The sequence below is a fragment of the Enoplosus armatus genome, chromosome 14 (assembly GCF_043641665.1).
Source record: "Enoplosus armatus isolate fEnoArm2 chromosome 14, fEnoArm2.hap1, whole genome shotgun sequence".
Lineage (NCBI taxonomy): Eukaryota > Metazoa > Chordata > Actinopteri > Centrarchiformes > Enoplosidae > Enoplosus > Enoplosus armatus.
The window spans coordinates 15,990,743-16,013,355 of NC_092193.1; the positions used below are offsets into that span (position 1 = coordinate 15,990,743).

At 43.0% G+C, this 22,613-nt stretch overlaps 1 protein-coding gene across 1 annotated transcript; it reads right to left on the bottom strand.

Annotated features, from left to right (window-relative positions):
- Positions 1 to 331: 331 nt before the first annotated feature.
- Positions 332 to 22,351, bottom strand: mast3a (microtubule associated serine/threonine kinase 3a). Its single transcript, XM_070919285.1, has 27 exons — positions 22,255 to 22,351; positions 19,332 to 19,420; positions 18,534 to 18,606; positions 16,123 to 16,143; positions 15,842 to 15,920; positions 13,462 to 13,619; positions 10,929 to 11,004; positions 10,436 to 10,645; positions 9,110 to 9,211; positions 8,395 to 8,527; positions 7,524 to 7,609; positions 7,148 to 7,233; positions 6,582 to 6,790; positions 6,248 to 6,386; positions 5,876 to 6,008; positions 5,609 to 5,774; positions 5,389 to 5,490; positions 4,620 to 4,742; positions 4,239 to 4,351; positions 3,931 to 4,112; positions 3,413 to 3,534; positions 3,124 to 3,312; positions 2,472 to 2,695; positions 2,083 to 2,205; positions 1,794 to 1,930; positions 1,360 to 1,544; positions 332 to 1,245 (listed from the first exon to the last, which is right to left on the bottom strand). Exons 1-27 carry the CDS (start codon positions 22,338 to 22,340, stop codon positions 377 to 379), a joined length of 4,215 nt encoding a protein of 1,404 aa, XP_070775386.1. The 5' UTR covers positions 22,341 to 22,351; the 3' UTR covers positions 332 to 376.
- Between the last annotated feature and the right edge of the window lie 262 nt (positions 22,352 to 22,613).

Here is a 22,613-nt window from a genome sequence, read left to right on the forward strand (position 1 = left end):
ACCAAAAAAACATAAAAGTCATAAATAAGTTTCTTCATTTGAAACAAAAAATATTTACAAAATACGTCAGTTACAGGTGCCACAGTGATTTAAGAACCAAGAGAGAAAACAAGCAACTAGGAAGTAAACATAGTTTGGCAGTCATTATTCTGTTAACAGTGTTGCAGGATGCATATATTACTGAGAAACGTCAATGTTAATTTGCTCTTCCGTCTTCAAGCAGTTGCTTGTGATGATTTGGGACTTGGTCACAGTTTTCTGGACACACATGCAAGGCCTTCAAATGTGAGTACAGTAGCAGGTCTTATCTTCACTTTTCAGTCTCCTCCTGAGTGAGACTCTTCATTGACCCACTGTCCCTGGCACAATGACAAAACTAAAACCCTTCTTTGTCTTTTGACTTGGCTTTCTGCTGCGTTGTTGTACCCTGTGATCCTCTTCCTTCCAGCTTCACACTAGATTCTGACTGGGCCGAGTTGACCCAGGATGCCTTGAATGACTTCGGCTGCGTGACAGGAAGCGTAGGGCTCGGCGTCGCCTCTCTCTCCTCCAAATCATCGAAGCTCACTTCCTGCACGGCCTCCTGTTTCTTGAAGGAGTCCCTTCGCTCCGACAGAGCCAGCTTTCTCATCACCACCACCTCTTTGGAGTGGTGGTTGCCGCCGCGGTGTTGTGGCGAGGCGGTAGTGCGGTGGTGCTCGCTGCCTCCTCCGGCCATGTCCTGGTGGCCTCTCTGTCCTCCTATGTACAGCCCCTGACGGCCGTGCTCACCGACACAGACGAACCCGGTGCCGGTGTCCCCCTCCATGTCCTCCAGCCCCTCCCCCTCAGACAGAGGCACCTCCATGGTGTGGCGGCGGGTGCTGTAGGCCTTCCTATCTCCATGGTACCCCCCCGTCATCTTGTCTCCTGTCAGCTTCTCTGCTGACTGGACCCTCTTGAGGAGCGGTGAGCGCGGCGGTTCTGCACTACGGGGACGCACAGAATGGCGGGCGATAGTCGGAGGGGACAATGTCTTGCCATGGAAACCCTGCAGGGACTTAGGATGACTGGGGAGGCAGGATGGAGAGCACTGGGGAGAGAGGGGCTGAGGAGGTGGGATGCAGGCCAGTGGAGAAGGAGGGATACTGGTGGTGGACTTGCAGCGGCCAGCTTTGTTGTAGCGACCCAAGACATGTAGGGAACTGGGACGAGCCTGTGGTACAGGTGAGTTGGGGGAGCTGGAGCAAGGAGAAGAACTTGAATCTGACAGAAGGAGAAAGAAAGTTTAGCATTACTAGATATTCTTACAAGGCATAACATAAAACCGAGACAAAGAGAGCTCCCTTTCTGGGATGCAAGTGTTACATCCACACTCACCTCCAGAGTGGTCAGGAGCCGGGGAGCGACAAGGTGTAGAAGGCCCAGGAGAGAGACTCTGCGTGGGGGAGCCAGAGAGGCTGTCGCTTGATGACTGGTGGAAGCCTGAAGAGAAGCTACGACTGCTCTGCATGGGCGGAACAGGCGTATGCTTAGACAGCTTCTTCAAGATGCTACGTCGTCGGCTGCGCAAGAGGAAAGAGGTGTCAGATGTGTGTTTTGTCTGTAATACTGTTCTTTGCTTTAACTTTTTCCATACTTAATTGAGTGCCATGACTCTCTCTCAATGAGCCAGGCAAAACAATGGCCAAAGAAAAAGACACAATTTCCAGAAAAAATCCATGCAATTGTAATTCATATCATAAGCCTCAGACAGGAGCTCCAAATGTCAAACAGTAATGCTGCGGATATGATTTCATTCTCCCCCCATGTACCTGTCCTGTCCGTCCTTCCTCTTGCTCTTCTTGCTGCGTCGGGCCATCTTGGCCTTGTAACTCACTTTTCTGGCAGGGCCCACCTTGATGGAAGTGTTCTCCAGTGCAGTAGTCTGCAGGGTCACCCTGTTGCCACTCTGTTGAAAACAGATCAGTAATATAAAACACCTATTTACAAGGCATTCAGTCTCCGTACTTAAAACACACAGAGATCAACACTGCGATCCTCAAATTAAACAATGTGTGTTCAGAAAAATAGTAGTACAAATTCTAAAAGTTATCCTCGTACCTTGAGCAGGAGCTCTACCACCTCAGTGTGGACGAGTCCCTGGACCGACTCCCCGTTGACGTGAGTGATGAGGTCACCAGCCCTCAGTCCTGCCTCGTGTGCTGGGCTGCCTTCCTCAACACACTGCGGACACACACACACAACACAACCTCTCATCAAAATGACTGGCCAAGCAACCATCTAATCAGCTGTTACCATTACTGACAATGTTTCATCTATGCAACTATTATAACGAATGTTTTTGGTTTACTTAAAAATTTAACATAAGGCGACTGAGTCTCTACGTCTCCATGTGTATCTTTTATAATTACACTCTCAATTCGTTGAATATACAGAAAATTTCATACATGATTAACACCACCAGGTGCACCTGAGCTGAGGACACATACCCAGACCATGTGGTGAACAGTGTAGACGTCACTGTCTCCCATGTAGACTCTGATAGCTCGCAGCGCAAAGCCAAACCTCTTCCCAGAGCTGTGGATGACCACAGGAGGCCTGAGGCAGCTGATGCTGACAGAGAGGTCCCGGCTGGGGGACGAGTCTCTGGACGAGGGGTTGGACGACAGGGACAAGGACGATTTGGGGCTTGTAGGAGGACCTGCTGAGTCATCTGGATCAGGAGGAGAAGGCAATTAGAAAGGTCATCAGATGAGTGTATGTACTTCTTACATTTTGCACCATTCAGTATTTGATAAAATTACTTGTACCAAACTACCATAATAATAATGATAAAATGTATTCTTTGGAAAACATCTTAATAAGTCAAGTGTCATTATTCTTATCTTGGCCACAGTGTTAGTATTTATAGTTTGTGTTTATTGTGTAAGATACACAGCATCAGGCTGTAGAGGGCACTGTAAACACATGAATAGTCTTAGCAAATATAGACAGATTACAGTCGTGCCTACAAAAACATGATTATGGCTGGAATATGAGCAAGCAACTGAATCTATACAAGCTTCAATGGGAACTAGGTTAAGTGACAAAGATAGTTACATTTTGTTTAGATTTCTTAGACATTATTATCATCCTGCTTACCTGGGGTGATGATGAGGGACAGGCCAGAGACGGAGGCAGACTTAGGGACTTTGCCAGCTGGGGATCTGGGTTTTTCTGGGGTCTCCAGCTGGTGGGCGATGCGTCGGGATGCCCCTCTTCGGAAAGATGGCCTGGTGCCTGTGCTGTTGCTCCGGAGCCGTATGCGCCGCAGGTTGGAAACCATCCCGTCTAGAATGAGGAGGCACAGAGTGTCAGTAGTGGTGTTTCATAATTAAAATAAAATAAAGGCACAAAAGAATGTACACAGGTCTGTGATTGTCTGTCTTACCTTCCTCCTCGGCAGAGATGGCGAAGCGAGGCATGATGTCGAGGCTTTGGGTGCTGTTCATCACCAGTGGGCTGGCGCTGCGCTCTGACTGGGAGGAACTGGACGAAGCACGAGGACGCAGACTGCGAGGGAAAACACAGTAAACATGCAGGATTTCAGTAAAACCTGGGATAAGAATCTCTTTTAGAATTTGGGTGATTCATATATTTATGAAGAACTATAAGTAAGCAAAAGTGTTTTCCCTGAGAAAACAACAACTATGGATAAAAATAAAAATCCATAAATCCAGGTTTATGAGCTCTGGTATGTTTCTCAAACAGTAGTTGACTTATTATATATACTATATTCCAATTATTCCAAAAAGACTATTTTCAATATCTCTGATTTTGAATATAACATGCTTCAGATTTAATGAGAGAGAATATTACACTTCCATCTCAACATTTATGGCTAACAAGGCGAGAACGAGGGCTGGCTGTCATTTTCTTCCTCTCATAATAAGGACATCACTCTCTCACCTCCCCCTGTGTCCATCTGCCCTCCTGTCTCCACTAGCCAAGTGTTTGTGTCCTTCGCCAGGGGAGAGGACTCCCCTGCCCTCCCATCGCTCCTCCTTCTCCTCGCTGTGGCTTCGCTCTGATGACGACAGGCTCTGGTTAGACGGTGTGGAGGTGGACAGGTGCTCTGTGCTGCTGTACACCTGGAGTTTAAGAAAAGAATGGGTTACGTCGATGTTTAATTCAGTTCACACCAATGTTTTATTATAACGTTAGATATATCTTTTAATAGCATGAAATATACTATAGGTGATAAGCAGAGCAGTAACCTTGCTGAAGCGATGGGCCACAGAGGAAAACTGTCGGAGCTCCAGAGATGATTCATCATCGTTGGTTTCATCATCGTCATCTGAGCCCAGGTGACAGTAACGCTCTGATCGGGCTGTAGGAAATGTCAGTGCATTAAATCATGACAAAGTGAAGACACTGTTTTTATCCTAAATTAAACTACCACCAGGCATTACTGTAAAATCAGGTCTCTGCCCCCCAAAAACATCAACATCCTGACAGCCTGTTCTATAGCAGTGTGTCCTCATGTGTCTAAGGTGTGTCTAAGTTTGTCTGTGTGCGTGCAGTTAGGTGAGTTCATGCTAGACCATGAAAGGTGTGTGTGTGTATCTGTCCATAAATCTAGCTGATCTGCTACATACTGTCAAAGTAACTGGTGTCCTCCTCAGTCTCTAATTGAGGTATGAATTCAGCTTTCTGCCTCAGGAGGCCGTTCCAGTCCAGACCCAGGAAGAACATGTGCATCTTCACCTCAGTGGTTCCACCTGGAGAAAAATAAATAACTAAATCAGAGGTTTGAAACAGGTTTGGCTTGCATATGTGCCCATCTTGGGCCAGGTTTACAGCTACTCCTCAGCCAATTTGTGAATAGTGTCTCCCTTGATACTCTAATATCTCCCTTTGTTGTGAGAACATCTTGTAGATTGACGAGATCACTTTCCTCTCATGAGCTTTAACATACTCAAGTCAATAGTTTCTGCAGCTTTCACCAGTCATCACAGCCTCTTTATCTCTGTCCATCTATAAACAACAATTTTACCAATTAAGTCTTGTGTGCAACGGCTCTGCCTCAGTCCAAATGTTGTTTATAAACCCTTTGATGTAAACATAAAAGTCTCCATTTGCTGGACAATGTCTCTCCAATAAAGCCACAAAAACGGCTCAAACTGCAAGCACAAGTACAGAGATGTTTTTTTAAAAAGGTGAAAGAGCAATTTAAAATACATTTCCCCACATCAGATTTGTACTGGCTATCTCTCCCTAATGAAATCTCCCGTGTCGTGGCTGGCCCCAAAAATCTGTTGGCCAGCAGAAGGTCACAGTGCTGCTGTGCAACCTGACACCTGGCAGGCTATACTCCAGAGGGCCTTGTCCACCCAGTCATCATCAGTCACGCTGCCTGCTACTGACCTGTTCCCAGACGCTCCAGAGGGCTCTGTCTCAGTAGCCTGGTGATAAGGTCCTGGGCATCAGCTGGCAGAGCGTCCTCCCCGTCTGGCCAGATGATATCATCTGGACAAAGAAGCACATTGCACAAACTTGAGGTGATGAACAATAACCCAAAATGAAACCTGTATTTATGTGTAGAAAAGTTGCATGTGATGACTAACTGAACTAACGGATCTCTTACCGTTGACCACCTGACCAAAGAGCTGTTCTGGTGTGTCTCCAAAGAAAGGCACACAGCCCACTAAGAACTCATAAAGGATGATGCCCATAGCCCACCAGTCTACTGGCTTCCCATAGCCCTGCCTCAGGATCACCTCTGGAGCAATGTACTCTGGAGTGCCACACACCTGCAGAGGAAAAACAGACGAGGAGCGCAAAGATGGATGTTAGCGAAGGTCATAAACACAACAGACGAGATGAAGAGAAGACGAGATGGGAGGAGACAAACCTGTTTGTCGATGAACTCCCTGGTATCCTTCTCAATGTGTCCTTCATACAAGTTGGTGGTCATGTTCATTAGACCGATCTTCGACAGCCCAAAGTCCGTCAGCTTAATGTGTCCCATGGAGGTGATTAACAAACTACAGAAGAAGGAAACACAGAAATGTTTCATGGTACATCAAACGCTAACCCCAAAACATAGATCTCAGGTTCAGTAAAACACTTCAAAGGCTGAACGTTTCAGAGAATTCTGCTCCAGCTTCAAAAAGATTGCCAGTCTTTTAAAGACGACGGCAAGTCTGAAAATGATGAAAGCTTTAAAGTAATTAGGTGCTGCCTGAAAGCAGAGATAGAAAAAAAAAGTGAAATGTGGACCCACTTGTCAGGTTTAAGGTCTCTGTGTACAATTCCGTAGTTGTGAAGGTACTCTAAAGCCAGGACAGTCTCTGCAAAATACAGCCGCGTCATGTCCACGGGGAGAGGACCAATGTTCTTCAACAGGTTGGCACAATCTCCACCTTCAAGTACAAAGACAGTCGGATGCTTTGTTTAGGCTTTCTGAACGCCTGTGACAATGTGTCAGTGGGCGGGCATAAAAAGGCTACATAGAAAATTAGATTAAACAAGAACTTTGTGTGCCATATTCCTAGCAAATAAACCTAAAAAAAAGATCACCTTAATATGTATGCATGGACAATTGCAACCAACCTTACCTTCCACATACTCCATGACCATGCAGAGGTGCCTCCGCGTCTCAAAAGAGCAGAACATAGAAACAACAAATGGGTTTTCAGCAAAGGTGAGGATGTCTCGCTCCACAAACACCTGCTGGATTTGGTTCCTAAGGATCAGGTTCTGCCGGTTGATCTTCTTCATGGCAAAACGTTGACGGGTCTCCTTGTGGCGCACCAGAAATACAGCCCTGCGTGGCAGGAGAAGGGAGGGAAGAGGGCAAAAAGAAGAGAAAGAAGGAAAATTACAGGACAAACAGGGATAGGAGGGTTTATAAGGGAATGACAGGTAGGGAGGGAGATAAATTGAGAGATTTTACAGGGAAAAGAAGGAGGGGAAAAGATGAGGAAACATACACATCACTTACTAGTGAACATCAGCTCAGACTTGAAATGAAATTGCCCAGACAAATTCTAAGTGTAAACACAAAAATACTGCAAGAGCACATCCTCATTTTAGTTTCTTTTCCGCTTTTATTGGGCTCTCTGTGGTGTCCACAAAGAGACTGAGTCAGTCGAACGCAAACAAAGAAGTCTGTCTTACTCACCCATAGGCGCCATTGCTAATGAGCTTGATGGTCTCAAAGTCACTCTCCAGTGGTTTCCTACGAGGAGGGGTGCAGGCTGCTCGGCTCTGAATCGCATACATGCAAAAAAAAGACAAGGAAAATAACAGGAACTTAGCTGCTGCATTACTTCATCGGGATAATGTGAAGATGTTTCGTCTGCCTGTATTAACAAAAACTCTGTTCACCACTTTAACTGTCTCTATCCAAGCAACCCCTTCAGTGTTGTTTAGTTCTACTTTATTTTATATTTCTTCAGTACAACTGCCTTTAACATTACTTCACCCACCACTGTTTATTCTGCCACACTGAGAGTCACATTACAGACAGTTTATAACGGTTTAATGTAAGCTTATACCTGTATCAGTGTTGTCTCTCCAGTGTCATCAGAGTCTCTGCTGGCCGCTCTGTGACTCGGACTCGTCTGCTCCAGATGGACCATCTCTGTAACAGCAGCAGACACGCAGATCAAACTCCATTCAGCTTAAATGATCACCAGGGGAGGACATTGAGTGACAATGCTTATTTGACTGTTTACAATGATACTAACTGACTAATGATGCTAAACAAAATTAATGTCGCTGTATCCAAAGCACATCTGTTAACGTTTTTTGTTTTCTTTTTCACATGATTAGTTTATGATCTCAGTTCTGTTAACTAATTAAGGGTTTTCCAATCAGGCCCTACTCTGCTGAATATCACTGTGGAAACAATATTAACATGTAGTTCTGTAGAGGGAGTATTTTTAATGTTTTCATCAAATAGACCAAAGACACAACCTGTTTGATTGAACAATGAAGGATTCAGCAACACTAAGGAAGGAACTAAGACTAGGGAAATACAGATAATACAGATACAATAAAAACACAAAAACAAGTACAAAGACAGTACTGTGCAAGTAGCAGTAAGTTGAAATGAATGACCACACACATAAGGATGTGCCTCATTTTCACTCAAGTTTTCATATCGAGAGAAATATATGATTTTATTCTGGTAAAATAGTGAACATTTGACTCACAATATTAAATCCTTACCATGGCATTTGGAATAGTTTAATACTTAAAGTAAATATTGTAACATATCGATGGAGAGAATAATAATGTCCATGTTGTGCACACCCAGTCCAAAAATACAGTACAATTAATCACAAACAAAGTATTCTAAAATTTAGTAGTCCTAAATAGACAGTTTATCAGACAAAATACTTAAATCAAGAATAAATCATGCACCTTCCAAGGGATCCCTGGTGAGGCCGAGCTGGCTGATGATGTATTTGGGAATGTCAGTCTTGATGCCCTGGCCCACCTTGGCTTGACCCTCTGCAACCTCCAAACGCTGGTAAAACTCCTCTGGATCAAACTCCTGGAGAAAAGGAAGGAAAGACGTGTTGTGGTTTCATCACATTTTATATTTAATTTAGATGGCCTTGGCTTGTGTAGCGCGAAAGAAAGCACTCACTACAAAAAGACAGGAAAAGTGTTACACACAGTCCCCCCGACAGAAAAGCTGAACACAACAGACCAGGAAAAAAAACAGGAAACACAATTACAATGTAATGACAGAGTTGGTAAGAAAGAAGGTTGAAAAAGTGACTCCAGCTTGTTTCTCCTTGATGGGACGAATATCTGGGCTAATTTTAGGACTTGAATTACCAGCTACACACCTACTGTCAATATTAAATGGCTTATTACAACAACAACTCAAAACATCATCCTGCCCGGCAAGGTAAACTCGCTGTAGGCTTATTCCAACATGCAGCTGTGTTATTATTTCAGCTAAAACTATCATTACTACACCATATCATCAATGCATGCGAGTCACCTGTGACGTCTGCGTTTGAAGGGACAGATATTATGTTCAAGGCTCTCAGCTGGCGAGCATCACGTTGATATTTGTGTCACACTTGCTCCTATGATCACTACTGTGTCTGCCAGTGAGTCTTACCAGACACTCCAGCAGCCTGGCTGGCCTGGAGATGATGATGAGGATCTTCTTGACCAGTTTGGTGATGATGGTCACCTCCTCGCTCTCTGAACGCTCGTATGCCTGAACATGAAGGGACAAAAAGAGGACAGATTATTGTTGTGACTTAATCCAATAGGCACAAGCCATGAGGCAGCGCAGCTCATACACAGAGGCAGTCTGCACTTTGTTCTGGCTCTCATTATTTTTAGCATCCATTTCATCTTCTTACATTATCTGTTGGTGATTCAATGGATCAGGGCTGGTATTTCAACATCTTGCATCAATGCTCATTTCTGGTCGCTGCCTTGGCAGATTTATAAATAACAGAAAACACTTGCGACTTGCACTTTTATTAACGCTCATTGTCTCCATATCTTAGTCTAACATTGCCTTGCCTTGGTCAAACAGCAGGTTCAGAGACGGTGTTTCAGAGGTGGTGAAAGAGTGACGTCAGTCAGAGTTCAGGTTAGCTGTAACAATTTTGAAACAGGCTCTGTGTCTTACCCTGTCAAACCTGTTACAAGATTTGTTTTTATAAAGATATAGTCTTCCAAAACTTGTAGAGAAAAACAGCTTTATGAATCAGCAACTATAATTCCACAGACAAACTAGCAGGCACAGGTACAAATTCAAACATTTTAACATGTGACAGCAGGGACCATTTGCTTAAAATAAACTCTTCCTAAACTGGAAAAACAATTTTCGTGGCAAGATGGAAGAATAATTACAGAAATGTGGCTTTAGTGGAAATTATAGACAAAATAATGTCTATCCCTGTTGTACTGTTGTATAAACTAAGCTACTAGGAGACTGAATGAACACAAGAAAGAACTGCATTGACTGTACCAACTGTGGCACCATTATAAAAACATGATTAACTTGATGTTAAATTATCTAACTTTGTGAATAAAAAGAGAAAGTCATTCGTGGGTGTCATCTCTTTGGCAGTATGTGCTGGAAAGGTTATGTAATGAATCCTTATATAATCAAACACTTGACGACTGCACAGATCAATGTAATAATATAAAATACAACATAATTACAGGCCAATGAACTGGAACCAGCACTGAATAAGAACCAATCAAACAGGCTATTTTAATTCAATGTTCCCAGTGAAGCTACAGTACAGCATGCAATGTCCCAGAGGACAGTCTGAGCTACCAACAATCACAGATTCACTGATGATGTCTTAGAAGGAACAAACACTGGCTGAACAGTTGTATGGTTGAATAATAATCCAAAAAGTGAACAAACTGTTCCAAGACTCAGATGGAAACCCATTTTTGAAAGATGAGAAACACTCGCCTCGTGCAGCAGCTTCTCCAGTTTCTCCTGCAGCTCCACAAAGTACCTGGAGGTGACCAGGCCTTTCTGGGACTTGTCCAGACAGTCTCTGGCGAGCTCCAACAGCTGGTGCTGAATGAATCCCAGCACACCATCAGCCAGGGGCAGAGCAGTGCCTGGGGAACACTCTGCAATGATGTCGAGCAGCTGACCCTCCATCTGGGCTGTCGCCTGGGAAACAACCAAGATGGAAGACTTCATTTAAAAATGGTGACAGCAGTATGGTTTTAACAATTTCTTTAAAAGTTGGTCCCCACAGGTGAGTGAGTTAAGATTTTGACTTTGCCTGGGGCGAAAATCTCCTGTCCTGGTTTCCATGTGTAAAAAAGCTCATGCACACGTTTTGTACACCGTCTTTTCACATGGAGATGCATTAGCGCCACTGAAGATGTTTAGCAAATATAGATTAGAGAGAAAGAGAGCAAGAGAAAAGGCCAGAAAGCACTGACTATACCTTCGGAAAGCGCTCTTTGTAGACATGATTCATCATGACAATTTCATTGTCAAATGTTCCACAGGTCCGTCCAGGGCTGGAGGAGAACCAGGCAAAAGAGAAAAACAGAAAAATAGATCAGAGACAGATCCTACTTTTGCAGAGGTTAAGTTAATCATTTATGGATGCTAAATTTGAGGCACATAAAAACAATAGAACTAATTTGCAAACTGATCAGGGGATGGAGGAGTTATAGATGGGAGAGGCTCATATAACAGAAGCTCTTTTAAATCAACAGACAAACACTGAAAACACCAAAGCTGTAAAACAATGTGATTCTCAAAAACTAAACATTAAAAGCTACACAAAATCTACACATTTCTTACGAGTATATTGCAAATGTGTGGCTGAAAGTGTTTACTGCCATCCCGGGTCATAAACACAGCATGTTTGAAAATTACACTGATGTGATTCAGGTCAGGTTCTCCTCTGCAATATCCATGACCACATGTGTTGTGTGCACAGGGCTTCAGTTACAAGAGGGCACCTTTAAAAACGGTCCGGACACATTACAAATCAACGTACTGTCATCACAAATGTTAAACATAGCCACCCTGTGTGCCCCTATACATCACATACTACAAATAACAATATCAACATGTGACATGCACTTTACTATTTCTGGGTAACCACAACAGTTGCAGTTGCACAGCAGTGGTTTTATTTGAGGGCAATAGCAACAGTTAACCCCTTGGGAACTATTTGAGGGCAATAAGAAATGCTTTACACACCCTCAGGAACTATTTTAGAGAACATAGACTCTTGTCATCTATCTATTTCCATATTGTCAATACGGACAGTTATTTAGATGTGTTTTTAATAGCATTACATAAACAGCTTAGTTGACCAAAACCCTGCTGGAGTTTTCCCTCTGATGAAATTGTTAGAGGGTTTGTGGAATCTCATGTTCAAATTGACAAACCATCGGAAAGAAAGCGCTTCTTTGTTGGATGCATAACAATCTTTGCTGTGTATAAACGTTTATAACCAAACTAGAAAGTTAACAAGCAGACATCATGGCAAACTTTTGACTTTGACTATATTCTAGACCATGTCACATTTTCTCATCAACTTTAAATTAGAAAGTGTTCAGATGTTTAAATCTATACATGACAAAGACCTTCATGCACTCAAGTGTTGACTGTGACCTCTTCCCTTTAAGAAGAAAACAATCACTTCTGCATACTTAGACCAGTAGACACATCTAGAGAGTATCTAGAGCCTTCTCTGAGTATGTGGCATGAGCAGAGACTCGTCACAGAAAAAAAAACCCAACCACATCAAGACGTTGCCAACACCCTCCACAGCCCATAATAAAAGTCTCCAGCAACCTCACAACTCCCCACCGCTATTGCTACTTAGAGGGCTTGTTTAAGTGTTTAATGAGAGCAGCAAGGCTAAATGATGAGGAAATGCTATGTTCTAATCCAGAGGATAACCAGTAACCAACCCAGAGAACCACATAAAATAATTATCCCACCATACTCACATCCTCCCAGCCAGTATTTCATTATTTAAAATTACACATGACCGACGTTACGGAACATTAGGCCTACTTTTGTTGGTTTGAGGGTGAGCAGCAATCTTACCAAATGTAACATCACTTGATTACATGTCTGCTTACAGCTCTGCTACCAAGTAGCATGCTGATGCATTTCAGTGGTTGCAGTACTGCTAACAGTTCATTTTGTTTACGCAGTCCATGTTTGGGTAAGTAGGTAAGTAGCTGTGTAATAGAGGGAAAATAAACAGGAGGTAGGGTGTCTGTCTCCACTGCTCATTGTATGCCTTACGCTTCTGAAGGTGGTAGGCTTCATATGGAGCTCTACAGCTAGCATCTTCACTTAGCACTGCAGAATTTTCCAAGCACAGTGGAGAAAAAGCAGCGCAGCATCACACTGCAGTTATAGTTGGACATACGTCTTGTCTTGGCTAGGCCAAAGAAATGACAAGTAAATGTTAGCTAACAGGAAAAGTTGAATAGCAGAGAAGAAACTATGGTTCCCCCTTCATTCACACTCATGGCACTGATGTTCAACGGGTTAGCTCTAAAGTTACCTATTGAACTATAGGATTACATGAGTAATTTAAATGTTAGCCCAGCTAACACAGCAGGGCTTGGCTACATTTTGGCCACACTAGCTTGAGTGAGAGGCTAAAGTTATAATTTTACTAGCTGTGAGTAGTTCCTCCATTTCTGTTGTGCAGTGCATTGTGGGAAAACAGTGACCATCAACATCATTTTGTTTCATAAAGTAAGCAGTGTTAGGCCTCATGACATTATCTTCTTGCCAAACTTGCCCTCTTTAAGCTTCATTTTAACAGTAACCTACAACATCAGCCAGGAGAGGTGTGGCTCTTTGGTTTTACCCTTTCAAATCAAAACTAATCTTCATGAGATTATCACTTCTCCCAGCGGAGCGCAGTGTTACATATATGTTGGTGTGACAAAAACAAGCAGTCCGTACATCTGCGCAGTATAGTTCCAAGTTACCTGAGACTGCGTGAACGGAGCCTGACAGGGGGCGAGGGGTGGGCTCCCTCTTCGTCCGCCACACTCTCCGTGCTCCGGAAATGTTTGAACAGGAAGTGGAGATCATCTTGCGTGGGCTGGAAGGGCAACTGGTGCAATAACTCCTGGGAAGAAGAAGACTGGGAGGGAAATGTAACGAGAAAAGTAGAAAGTGGGAAAGAACAGTGTGTCAGTGCTGGAGGATATTGTTAATATGAAATAAAAACCAATAAATGGCTGACTACTCAAACTTATTTCCTACTTTTGTCTACTTTAATTTGCACATTTGTATTCAGGTGAGGTTGTGCTTCTGCTGCTTTGAGGATATAGGATCCTGTGTTAAAAGGCTTCCTCTAATAAGAGATTCACGCCCCTGCTCTCTCAGATTCAATCATTATCCTGTTAATACTCAGCGTCTTAAAGGCTTTCATGTTCCATTATAGATCTGAATTAGATATAAGACTTAACAAGGACATACTGAGAATGGCTGCAGTAAAGTAAAACATCATAAATCCCTTTCCAGTTTGAAAAAGATGACTCAGTGAGCTTTAACATTCTGCTCTCCTAAAGCGGGATTTTTCTTTCCCGCTGCAGCATGCCCCGAGGCAGGCAGGAACGGCTGTTGTGTTGGCCATGCATGCATTCGTTTTCTCTTTCCGAGCCAAAATGTGTGACACGCAGCCTGGAATTTATGAGAGCTCCCATCTGGCTGGGATCTTGTGTTTCACTGGAGGAAGAGCAAAGGGAAGAGTGGCTTGTCCGACTGGAAGAGAGAGAAGACCCTAACAGAGAGACGGAGTGAAAGGAAAACAGAGAGAAAAACAAACAGGGAAGAAAAAGAAAGAGCGAAGGAGCAAGGAAACAACAGAAAAATATGGAGAGAAAGATACCTTGAGGAAGAAACTAGAGACGTGTCAGAAGCGAGCGAGAGAAGCATAAAGGCCTCACTGACAGCAAGCCTGAAAGGGGCATTGTGTGGGAGGGGTGACCTCACCGTCTCTAAGCCATGTGGTTGGCCATACAAAATTACAGCCGTGACAGAGGAGCTGGGTATTGTTTTTACAGCCAACTTCAGTTTCAGTGATGACTTTCACGACAAAATCTCAAGATGATCCACACAGAAAGCCATCCGCAAATAGCTGATGGCTGTAGCAGGGCAGCACGACGCGCTCGGAGAGGAAAAGCTGAGTGAGGAAATGTGAAGTGCTGTACAGTCCCTACTCGTTTGTGATGTCATCTGGGAAAAAGAGAGCCTGCATTTTCAACAAGAGCTGTGTTATGTTAGTGATAACATTCATTATTCCTGTACTTTCCCCCAGTCAAATGGGGCTACACAGTGTACGGCTCAAATCATTTTGGTATGAAGTCATTTATTAAGGATGGTCACATGGTAAAATACTAACTCTTAAGACTTTGCAACCAAGTTTTTTTAATCACTAGAAAGTGCATTGTTGAATTCAGGCACCATGTGGAGTAAAATGGTGTCTACTTTAACTGTCATGCATGTATAAAACTGTTTAATCACATCTATACTGTATAAATCATTCCAGGAAAACTCTGGGAAAGGCATCTGAGGATTCATTCCTATTTCCTGTCTGCAACGGAAAGTGTGATGAAAGGCTGATGACGAAGAGATGCATCATCATCGGATGTATCCTGTTATGAGTCATTAAAAGGATACAACATCCATCTCCAGTCAGCTGTTTTGTATAAATCAACTGGCTGCAGACAGTATGGTCAACCAGACTGTCCAGTAACAGTGTTGAGTTTAAATGCTCTGCAGATGCCACAAGGTCAGCGTGAAGTGGTACTCGAAATTGAATATAAAACTGTCACCCTGTGTAAAAAATTGTTGTAAAATCGTTTGTTTCTTCACCAGATTCAAAGATAGATGCTGGGTGACGTATCTCTTGAAACTTTTACATGATGCGCCGAATGTGAATCACTTTACTTAAGATATTTAATATGCTTGCAGTCTTTCTGGTATATAAAGCACACTTTCACAGCTCATCTAAAATACGCTCCAGGTGCAGAGCACTTTTATAAAAGAGCTCACTCTTTAACGGGCTCTACTGTAAATCAACAAACATTTATAGGTGGATTTACGTCCTACACTGTGCGTAATCTGATGGGATTTACAGTTCAGTCAGTCAACACCACAAGTTTACAAGACGCTGTGGCCCCGTAAACTGATTGACACAGTGAGTATAAGTAACACAAGGAGCTAAGTGGTCCCATGGCAGTGGTTTGGAAAGAGGTTGAACATCTGATAAAGAAAAGAGACAGGCCTCGCTGGCACTGATGATTGCAGGGAAATAAAGACAGAGACATTGAGATAAACAAAGAAAGAGACTCAGCTTACAGACACTGATGAACTGGGTGCATTGGTGCAGTATCCAGACGAGGGAACTGACGCCACAGACCACCTTCGCCCATCCGCTCTGCAGAAACAAAACAGTAACCAACTGTTCTGTGGTGGCTCCCCATCACACATGAAACCTACACATCCTGTTGACTCACTCCAATCTTCAAAGTTTCATCTTTTTGCATCTGCAGATCTCTTTCTTTCCCATGCATATTTAAAGTGAGAACATCTGATGCTTGAAACTGTGTTAATGCAAATAAGAACAGTTATTTTCTTACCTTTCAGTGCGGGCAAGTTGGCTACACCGACGCAAAAAGAGGAAGACACAAATGGAGAAGAAGAGAGAGGAAGAGGGTCAGGCGGAGACACAAAGTGAGAAAGAAAATAAACACTGCTTAATGATGGTGACAGAGTAAGTCTGGCTGTCAGAGTCCATCACAGCTCGCAGCCACTGGCAGTCTGCTGCTGCTGCTGCTGCTGAACACCTGCCAAGCTGCCATCATACTGCAGCACTGAGAACCACAGATACTTAGCTCGTGACTCATTATACACAAACATAAACAAAATACTCAACAGCGCCTACACATACACCATGAAACACCCACCCAGACCGCTACTACAAACAGAAAACCTCTAACTGTATGTGTGAAGTTTCCACTTGTAATAGTGCCTCCATCTCCATTGTCCCCCTACTTTTCCATCCAATATGGCACTCGGGGGACGTGGCACAATTTCCCTCACTGATTCAATCTGTGACAACAAGGATGGTCAAATGTTTTCTCACACGAAGCAGCTCTTGGGGACATGTAGCTATATCAGGATTGACACAGTGAAATGGGATGGTGCTGCTCCGAGTGTGACTGAGATCTGAGGGTTAGTCAGGTGAATTAGGCTTGTGTGTTTTCTCATCCATGGTGGAAAGGAATCTGTTTGCCGACACCTGAAGTTGCTCGACGTCCTTCCGGATCCATTCTTCATATATGTTACAATCTATTTATAATTGTGTCATCATGTTTGTAATTGTATTATGTTGGTCTATTCTGTACACACAACATATATCCATCTATCTGTCCTGGGAGAGGGATCCCCCTCTGTTTTTCCTTAACAGAATCGAGGGTCTAAGGACAGAGGATGTCATATGTTGTACAGATTGTAAAGCCTTATATGTTATTAGACGTCTTACTACTGATACTAGGTTGTTGTATCAAGATCCTGCAAGGCTTAAGAGGATAGAAGCTAAGATTAAAAAAACAAGGTTTTACATCGATGTTGGAGTCAATGTTACGGATGTAAAAGGAAAAAAAACTACCGTGGGACAGAGTGTTGGCAGTCCACACACCCCAAGGTTAAAAAAAAGCACTTTTAATGGTGAAGAGGGAGCCGCAGCTAAACGATTATACCTCACCCTTGAGATGGTTCCTTATCACGGTATTCCTTCATTTGCATTAAAAAGACTTATTTATCCTTTGTGTGAAGGCCAACTATTGCGCGTCATGTTTACATGACAAAATAATTGCACAAACAGCAGGGCTATACAGCTTATGTGAATAACAAATAAACCCAGTGGAGCTCTCAAAAGTGCAGTCACAGCATCTGTCTGCACACTGGCAGCTTAAAAAGTCTCGATAAATTTAGATGAGTCATGCAGGCTCGTGCAAGGCAATTCTATCAGGAGGCATCCCCTCGCTGTCCTCGAGCTTATGGTGCAATATGCCATACTGCACTGCAACATTAAATGCTAATGTCACAGCTCATGATGTTTGAGATGAGCAGCATATACATTTAGACTACATTCAGTGAGACAGAAGCAGCATATTCTTCAGACTTCTCATATGTATATATAAAGTCTATGGCACTATTTTTAAGCATCTCCTTCAGAATCAACCTACATGTTGCCGTTTTGCCAAAAATGTCCTTACTAGCAAGTCGACCACACACTATGTTCTGCTACTGGTCGAGGATGCTAGTTACAGCTCCAATTCCTCTAAATCCCAGTGCCTCCATACACAGTTTTCAAGGAGCGTGATGAGAGGGCAAGCTTCGCAAATTTTCCCCATAATCACAGCAGCCCTGAGTAATGAGTGTGTGCACCGACTTGCCGCCTTAATTGGCTTGACAAATGCCAAGACCCATGTCCAGCCAGTGGCCCTGGGGCCTTTCAGCTGGTTGGACTTGCTTCTCCGTTGCCTCATTTCCACTACAGGGGCAAAAGGGAACAAGCCAGGGCATGTTCATTATTCAGTCAACTCAAATTCCTCCATAACCAAGTTTCTTAGGTTATTTTTTAGTTTGTTTTGGATTTAGCTTAAAATAAGTAGAAAATGTTGATGCTCTGGTTAAGTTTTGGTTTGGTTTTGGCTTGGTTGGACATTAACCTTGGCAGGAAAAAGTCCCTGATGAAGCAGCTTGGCTATCTGTAACTGGAGGTTCTGGTGTACTACTGCTGAATGAATCATGAATGGCAATATATTTCTATTGTCGATTATTTTCTTCACTCTTGTCAGTTGACATCTTCACAGGAAGAAAGATGAAACTACTCTAAAGTTAAAATATGCATTTAATCCACTGTTTTTTGGGGGATGCATCTTCGCTGCATTTCTTGTATTAGGTAGAGAAAATACTCCCGTAGTAATGTGTCTGAGTGCTGTCAAACAAATCCATACTAAAATGCACTTGAGTTCATCCTTACCTGCGGGCAAACTGGAAGTTGGCAGAGGTGCTGGCAGAGACATTTCTGGGGCTTTCTGAAGGGCTGCTGCCAGCTGAAGAAACAAAAAAACAGTTACAAACTTTGAAAATAAACTATTGTATGTATATCTATATATGTATATTCGACTGGCTCTCCCCTTGTTTTACATTTTCAGTTTGGGACTGGTTTTTCAACCTGAGACAATCAAACTATAGTAATACTCCACAGACGTTAACTAGGCCTCTTCCCTGTCTAATCAAAGAATCTCAGTTTCAGCAGACAGCAGGGAGTCCTGTTGTTGATCACACCACAGCACACCACATACTCTCGAAAGGGTCACTAATAGGTTTTCATACCCGCCCCTGAGGGCAAAGCACTACCCCACCCACTCACTTAAAAAAAATGGGAATGAATGAATGAGTCTCCATGTAGCAGGAATTAGTAGCCTAGAGGAAGCTAAATGAAAAATACCATCATGAGGAGGAAAACTATTGTATGTCTTATGCGCAATACTGTGGAAAAAACATGAACACACCACTGGGAAACCAGCGCTTGTCTTGTGACAAACAGCAACAAAAACAAGACTGAAGGCACATAGACCAGACAAAAAAGCTAATGTAGTGGTCTCCTGCTGCAGACGAACCCCTTCATCTCTTCATTCCATCTTCACCCGCTTGTCTGCTTTCCATGTGATCACATCAGTGTAAAATACATGTAATGAGCCTGTAACCAAATTGCCAAACAATGTCACACACTGAGCCGAAGCAGACGCGCAAACTAAAAACAACACACAAGTACCTGTGGCAAGTGGGAGAGGTGAAAGCGGTCGTGAGAGTGTGGGCGACGGGGTCCCGACCGCCAAACTCCTTCTTTTGTTGTTACGGGAACTGCGAGAGGAGGAAAACAAAAAGAAGAGAGAAAACATTTGCTTATGCAATGCAATTACAAACATATCACTCTGCACATGTTGCTTAACAGTCTGTTATCAGTGCAGTAAACAGGCAGGAAAAATAAAACACAGTCAACCTATGAATGTGGGTTGTTAATAGTGATAAGGAAACCACTGATAACTGCAATAATACTGGTAATGATGTTTATACATACACATACAGGCATAGCTACAAACATGCGTATGTGTAAATATACAAACACACACAGAAAGTATGTACTGTGTATTACATTTGGCTAATGTGTCAAACAGGACACATTTTTATGTTCTTATATTTAGGGAATAAAAGTGCGTCTGACTACAGGAGTTACCAAAATAATGGGAAAACGTAGAATAAATGAATATCCATTTAAAAATGAGGAGTGAAAGGTATTACACTCAAGTTTCAATGATGATCCAATGACGTCTCCTGTGTCTGGAAGTATTTTCATGTGAGAATATGGGAAATGTGTGAAAAGAGCAGCACTTGTACAGCTGGGAGCACCTGATCCTATAAAAACAGCCTTGTCTGGCTGTTACACAACGATGCAGAGAAACAAGTGGACTGTGCAGGCCATTACATACTGTCCATACCATTAAAAGATCCATCACCATGGATGAACACAATCTTTATCCTCACATACACAACACAAACTGATCTATCGGGGAGAAAATCAATGACCAGACTGTTTTTCCGTTGCACAGAGTCAGAAGTTCAGCAGTTGATGCAACTTTAGATACAAGCTTTTTTCTAAAAGATATAGCAGCTCTGTCAAACACACCAACTTTTAAAAGGTCATGTACACTGTTCTTTGTTTGATTTGAGGGTGATTTGTGTCTGTTTGTGTAATGTTGCTGAATGCTTGGTTTCCTTCTGCCCTGATGTTTAGCTTCAACTTGCAACCACTGTTCGTCTTTACAGATCCAGTTTTGTTCTAATTTGGTATATTTATAAGATTGTTACTGTGCAGCTTATTTGATGAATGTAGAATCAGTCAAGGATTGGAGGATTGGAGCTCCTTTAAGGAAACCCTTTTCTTTGAAAAGTTACATATAGAAGTGCTTACTGACAAACTGGTTTAAAAACTGGCAGATACTGCTAAGTGGAATTTTTGTGAGCAGGACTCACCCACATAGATGCTGGTGTAATTATGATGCAGTTACTTTCAATTCAAAATGTTATTTTATAACATATATATATATACATATATAGCAAAATTTTATTTTGTTATCCTGTATGTTTGTGCATATATGGTGCCTCGTGCTCACTCTCTGTGCTAAAGTCTTCATTCAGAATATGATACAGGCTCATTTTTAGTGTGTTTTTGCATCCCCCACAAAGCTGGAATAATAATCCCATCATGCCTTCTGCCTCATCCTGGTGATGTCGAAGCCATCTCTCTTTCTCTCTGGCAATGACCTAAAATAATTGAGGGGCTGAGACAACAACAGAGCCTGACGTTTCTGGGTCGGTGCTGAGGCAGATTCACACAGTATTTGGCCCCCAACCCAAAAAAGAGTCAAAGTGGCAGAGACGGCACAGCAACAGAGAGAAGGGGGAGCCAATAAATGCTTGACTTTGGCTTCAACAGCACACCAACTACAGAACAACACTGTGAATGCACACCATTTTATTCTTATCAGAAAATAAATAGACACCCTTTTCACACTAAAGAGCCTGGACCAAAAAAATGTCATTAAAGCATCACTGTATCACACCATGACCACGAGAGAGCTTTATCATCAGTTGGCAGTGATAAGGCCACTCATATTTGGCACTAACAATAGTGGTTTGTAGGGACATTGCAGGCAGCCATGTAGCATGATGAATGTAGGCCACTGAGATGCAGGCCTGCATGTTTCACATGTCTGCTGGTGGTGAAGGGCTGCATTTATTCACTGAGCTCCATTCAAAGTCAGGCTGTGCTGAATGGCTGACATGACTGGTGCATGTTCCCAAGCTACATGGAAAAAGTGGTTAGTTTTATACACAGAATATCGTTAGCAGCATGTTAATAGTTAGGAAAACTATATTACATACATTTAAAAGATGAGTATTAGGTTTTTTCCCAGAACCTCCTCATGAGCAATGGGTCTTGCAGTTTATGACATTGACAGCAGCTATAATAGATGCATACTGTAGCAGAATCACAAAACATTTCCCTTTAGGAATATTGGGTTTACAGAGGGAATAAAATGCCATAAATAAGATAAGATCACAATGAACTCTGAAGAGATTGCCAAAGAAACATTGAGGGCATGAAAGGCAATTTTTACTGCTCTACTGTGGGAGAGCTGATTAAATTTATCTCACAGATAAAAGCACATCTACTGCACAACAGCCCCACTAACCACATCAGTGTATCGATCAGCGCCGGGACTCTGTGTCGCTGTATGCGACAGCTGGTAGCAGACAATGCAGTCTGCCCACATACACAACACTCTACAATGGCCACGTTTCTCTCTCGGAAACAAAAACTAGGGCGGATGTAACCGACACATACAGTAACGTACTGTGGGCTATCACAATGGCATGATCAGCCTGAGCTGTACGCTGATAATGTTACCAAACGCGGTGGGGGTTGCGTTTACGTGCCGTGAATCAAATAGCTCAGCATAAACGTTCAACAAATTGCTGTTTGTCAGACAGTGAATGGCACAGCTCAGCGGGGAGCTGATGACAACTACAGGCCGAGCAGACGTTTTCGCTGTGCGGCACTTTGATCAAGACCTTGTCGCTTTTGTCTGCACATTCAGAGAGTCTATCATTAAAAGCGGCTGCGTCGTCGTTACCTTTTTGATCTTTTCATCATGGCCCCAGTCACAAAACTAGTTTTGTAGCTCGGCAACACGGTCCAATAGTAGTTCTGGTCAGACATGGTGATGGTGGTGACGGGTAAATCCAATCCAGATATGAGAATTATCCTTTTGTTAAAGTAGGAGCATCATGTTAAACAGTCTCTCCTGTGGGGTTGTTATTACTGGTGATGGTTAGGCCAGTACGCAGTGTCCAACGGCAGACACTCCATTCAGCTTCGGTACAAACTGACCCCAGACCCACGGCACGGCAGCTGGGTGGTGATGAGCGATTGCAACGGCCATGTCCGCTCTGCTCCTTCTCCCTGTCACCAGCACAATTTCCGAAAAAGTCC